Source organism: Asparagus officinalis, chromosome 8 (genome assembly GCF_001876935.1).
Source record: "Asparagus officinalis chromosome 8, Aspof.V1, whole genome shotgun sequence".
Taxonomy (NCBI): Eukaryota; Viridiplantae; Streptophyta; class Magnoliopsida; order Asparagales; family Asparagaceae; genus Asparagus; species Asparagus officinalis.
The window spans coordinates 34,118,953-34,123,534 of record NC_033801.1 but is presented as its reverse complement, the minus strand read 5'-3'; the positions used below and the strand labels follow the sequence as shown (position 1 = coordinate 34,123,534).

General features: G+C 38.8%; 1 protein-coding gene across 1 annotated transcript; it reads right to left on the bottom strand.

Annotated features, from left to right (window-relative positions):
* Nucleotides 576-4,213, bottom strand: LOC109821111 (probable mitochondrial saccharopine dehydrogenase-like oxidoreductase At5g39410). Its single transcript, XM_020387304.1, is given in 3 exon segments — nucleotides 576-1,649; nucleotides 4,021-4,110; nucleotides 4,112-4,213. Coding segments are annotated over 3 exon segments (882 nt in total). The 3' UTR covers nucleotides 576-959.

Below are 4,582 nucleotides of genomic sequence, written 5' to 3'. Positions count from 1 at the left end.
TATGATTCATGTACGTATTTCATAAAATTATGAATAATTAGGTTATTACATGTACGTATTGCATAACAATTAATCATGTTATTTCAGGTTTTGTATGATTCAGGTACGTATTTCATAAAATTATGATTTAGTTCATAACAATTAATTCAGGTACGTATTTCATAAAATTATGAATAATTAGGTTATTACAGGTTTCGTTTATTTTTTTTCATGTCAAATCAGTTACGCAGTTCATAACAATTAATCATGTTATTCTAGGTTTTGTATGATTTTTTATGTCAAACAGATATTTAAAATGAATTCGGTTATTTACTATTTGTCCATATTACATTCGCACTTTTATTTTGATAAAATTACCCCCCATAACGATCACAAATAGAGTAAACTTTTATTTACTATTTGTTCATACTTATGACTATTTGTTCATAGTGAGAGTAAACTTATCTCCTACACACTTCAATACCAACCAAACACAAGAAAAGTAAAAAATGTCTAATCAACAAAAATTTCTCCTTTCTCATACCAACCAAACATAAGAAAAGTGCATACATTGGTTTCCCACCACATTTTATGTGTGAACCAAACTCAAACAATCTATTTCTTAAAAAAATTTGAAAAACCCAAAACTTGAGTTTCTTTACATAGAAATGTATTTCCCAATATATGAAAACGAACCAAACAGCCCCAAAAACTACCATAACAACTTTCAACATGCAAAATAGAGCCCGAAAAGAAAAAAAAACTAAAATAGAGATGACCCATTTGGCAGCTCCCTCTCATCAAAACCAATTTTGGCCTGACCAGTTTCGTTCGGAAGCAGGAGAGAGGTGGACCAAAACAAAACCAGTTTAAGGCCAAATATTAACCTAACAAAACTAGTTTTAGGTGGGAGTTGCCAAAAAGACCTTAAGGTAGAAGAGTTTTCTTGGATACGACTACAAAAAGTTGCCAAAAAGACCTTAAGGTAGAAGAGTTTTCTTGGATACAACTTCAAAAGAGATCCCATTCTCTTGAAGCCGATCTTGAAGATCAGTCGGTCCAAAAACAATGCCCGGAGGAAAAACTCCTCCTCTGGGTAAGTTCTTACGCTGGCTCAACAAAACCAATGCACACTGTACTAAAATGATCGGAGTGCTCAAGTAACCAATCTCAGGGCCAGAAACCCTAGTCACAATCTCGGTGTCAGGCTTTCTCCCATCAGAAGCATTGCTAGCATCACTATACCCTTGCCCTACAAACCACATTTTGAACGTAGCACTCCTCACCTCTTCTTCTGTTGGTCCCTTCTTTCTAAACCACCCTAAAGAGAAAAATTCAGGGAATTTCAAGAGAAGTGACCTCCCGAAGGAAAATATTCCAAAGAGTCCAATGGACAATCCCATCACCATGGCTCTAAAAACACCCATAAGGGATTTCAAACCAAGCTTCACTCCGAAATGTGCAGGCTTCACTGAGGCCCAGTAGTTCTTTCTCTTCTCCATACTGTCATCGCTTTCTTCAACACCTGGAAGGCCGTCGGGGTTCTCTGCTAGGGCTGCAAGTGTTCTTCGGACAACAACAGCATCAGCAGAAGGCAGCCTTATTGCCCAGAGTCCAAGTTCCTTGTGATGCTCTACCAGAGACGATTTAGGAGGACGAGGGCCTGGAATCTGCGTTGTGAATGAGATATTATCAGTATCTTAATAGTAATTAATCTGAACATAACATTATATCTAACCATCCCATATCAAGATTTTAACATTGAGAATATTACAAAAATCAATCAGTCACACAAATGCACTTGATAGGAACAGCACAAACTAACTGATTTTGACAAGGCAGTGGTGTCAGTAAACATCAAGAGAAATCATATTGATTTTTTTTGCCCTTAAGACATTGACCAAACAGGGAACCGGACTCTCTCTCAACCTCCTCAAACAAGGTTAGAAGCTTACAACTATGAATGAAAGGGTATAAAAATGTGACCCTCAAGGTTAAATCTAGAGGAGATCTCAAGAGAACATTAAGGTTATCCTTTTAGTTCATCGCAAAATTTTTCTAGGCTGCAACTCATCCGATCCAACGCCTGCCAAGAAAGCTGCAACTCATCCGATCCAACGCCTGCCAAGAAAGACAAGCTAGATTACGCAAATGTGTCCTGTCACGCCTTTAGAAATCCAAATACCTGAATTTGGTACATTTTTCTGAAATATTCCAACCATCCCATAAATTGGTTGTTCCTAAATGAGTCATGAAGAATATAACAAACATGCCTCGTCTAAATTGTGTTATTAAAGTACAAGTAGTTCTGTTAGGATTTAAAAAAGAACAACGGAAACGCAAAATAGAAGGGAAGAAGCAATTCATGTTGTTGAATTGAATGATTTGTACAAAATAGTAGGAGATCAAATATGCCATCACACTTTTTTATAGGACAAATTTTCAAAATCGACTTGTTTTGAAACTTATTCTCAAAAAAGACCCGTTTCAGATTTAATTTCAAAAACCGACCCAGTTTCAACCCTGAGGCTGATACTGGGTCGGTTTTTAAAATTAAATTTGAAACGGATCCTTTTTTGGGAATTTTTTTGGCAAACAAGTTGGTTTTGAAAATTAGTCCTTTTTCGTAAGGCAGAATACTTCTCTAAAAGCCAATTCTCGAGAAAGGGTTTGAGAATCAAAGCTTATGAAATTAGTATCTTCAAAAGGATATTTTTCAAACCAAGTTTTTATAAACTTTCAGGTGCCTCACATGAATTTACATCTTCAAAAGGATATTTTTCACACTAAGTTTTCATAAACTTTCAGGTGCCTCACATGAATTTACATCTTCAAAAGGATATTTTTCACACTAAGTTTTCATAAACTTTCATCCCTTACATACACCATGAGCCCTTTGTTCAGAAGAATGTACTCAAACTTGGAACAAAAATAATGTTATAGATTCTTTCAAGTGGAAGAGTATCTGTTTTTGCACTTGATTTACAAGGGTGCGCGATCATTATTTCTTCATCTACCAGTTGTCATTTATTCAATGGAAAACAAGCATTGGTATTAACCAGTATCACATATAATAGGAAACTTACTATAAACTCTGTGTATGCTAGTTATTAGTTTAATCTCATGAAGCATAAGTAATTACTTTCAAGATTCTCCAAATCTCACAGAACTTAAGTGATAACCTATTGTAAACTGCTGATTCCCAAAATAGTTTTTGCCAGACTCGAGTTAGATTAAATGTTTAAAAAAAACAGCAGTATGAGAGAGGAGAATGAGTTGTTCCCCCCCAACCAGTGGCGGAGCCACCCTTGTTCAAGGTGGTTCCCTTGAACCACCTCAGTTTTAGAAATAGTCCATACATAATATACATATCAGTAATGTACTCAAAGTTGTTTCTATCCCAGCGGCAATGAGCATGGTATAAAAATAGTTACTTCAGGAGGTCTTGTGTTCAATACTTAGGCCTTTCATTATTGCATTTAGAATCTCAATTTTATTCTTCATTCTTTGTTTTCACTCTACTTTTTTTGCGTCTTAACCTTTTGTTTTCTCTCTTTTCTAAGTTTTACCGGCCTTCTAATCATCATCTTTTTATGAAGATAAGTTAAATTATTGTTTTTATATATTTACTACTGTATTTTCTTCTTTTTGTTATTTTCTCCTCTATTTCTTTTTATTCCTATTTATTTCTTGATTTTTCTCCTACGATTAATTGAAAAATTTTTAAGGTTCATTTTGAACCACCACTCAACAGGTTGTAGATCCGCCACTGCCCCCAACAGCAACAAATGTATTTCAAACATGTGCCATTTCTTAATTGATATAACATAAACCCCTTATTTTCTGTGGGCTAATATAAGTCAACGCAGGCCAACAGTATCATGAGATTTACAACGAGAAATCAGCGTATCACACTTAAAATAAAAGCTACTGAGCTAAAATCCAACGCATTTATCAAATCTCGGTCTAAAACTTTTGAAACAAAACCCAAAGAGAAGGAAGAGCATTAGCATTAATGACTGAGTAGAACAATCTCCTCACCGAAGGCCGAGCTCTCCTGGGCCGAGACCGTCGCAGCTTCTGCAACTCAGCCGCATTGGCCACCCCAAGCACCGCCGACTCGTACAGCTTGCCCGAAATTACCAAGATCCTCCTGTCCGAACTCCAGCAACAGATACTGCCTCCACCGAGATTGGGCCGCGCGGGCCCACCCACTGCCTCGCAACTTGAACATCTAGCCCCCAACTCCGCCGAGCACCGAGTCGAACCCCGCACCGCCCGACACCACCAAAAGATCCCATTCTTTACGCGCCCTCCTCGATGCTGCTCGGCCTCCATCCGCTTCCATGAACCTCCCCGGCTCGCAGAGATGCTCGAGGTAATCAGCTGCCGCGCGAGACGCAGGCGCGAGACGACCGGGGGCCGCTACGGAGGCGGAAAGGGCCCATCGCCCAGTTGATGGAGGAGGCGAGTTCCGAGAGCGGCGGCGGCGACGGAGGCGGTAGGGGCGAGGCGCAGCGTCGCCATTTCGAATGCATGGGGATCTCGGTGGAAGCTGGGGACTGGGAGATTCGAGAGTAGAGGCCAGGCTAGGCGTTTGGGA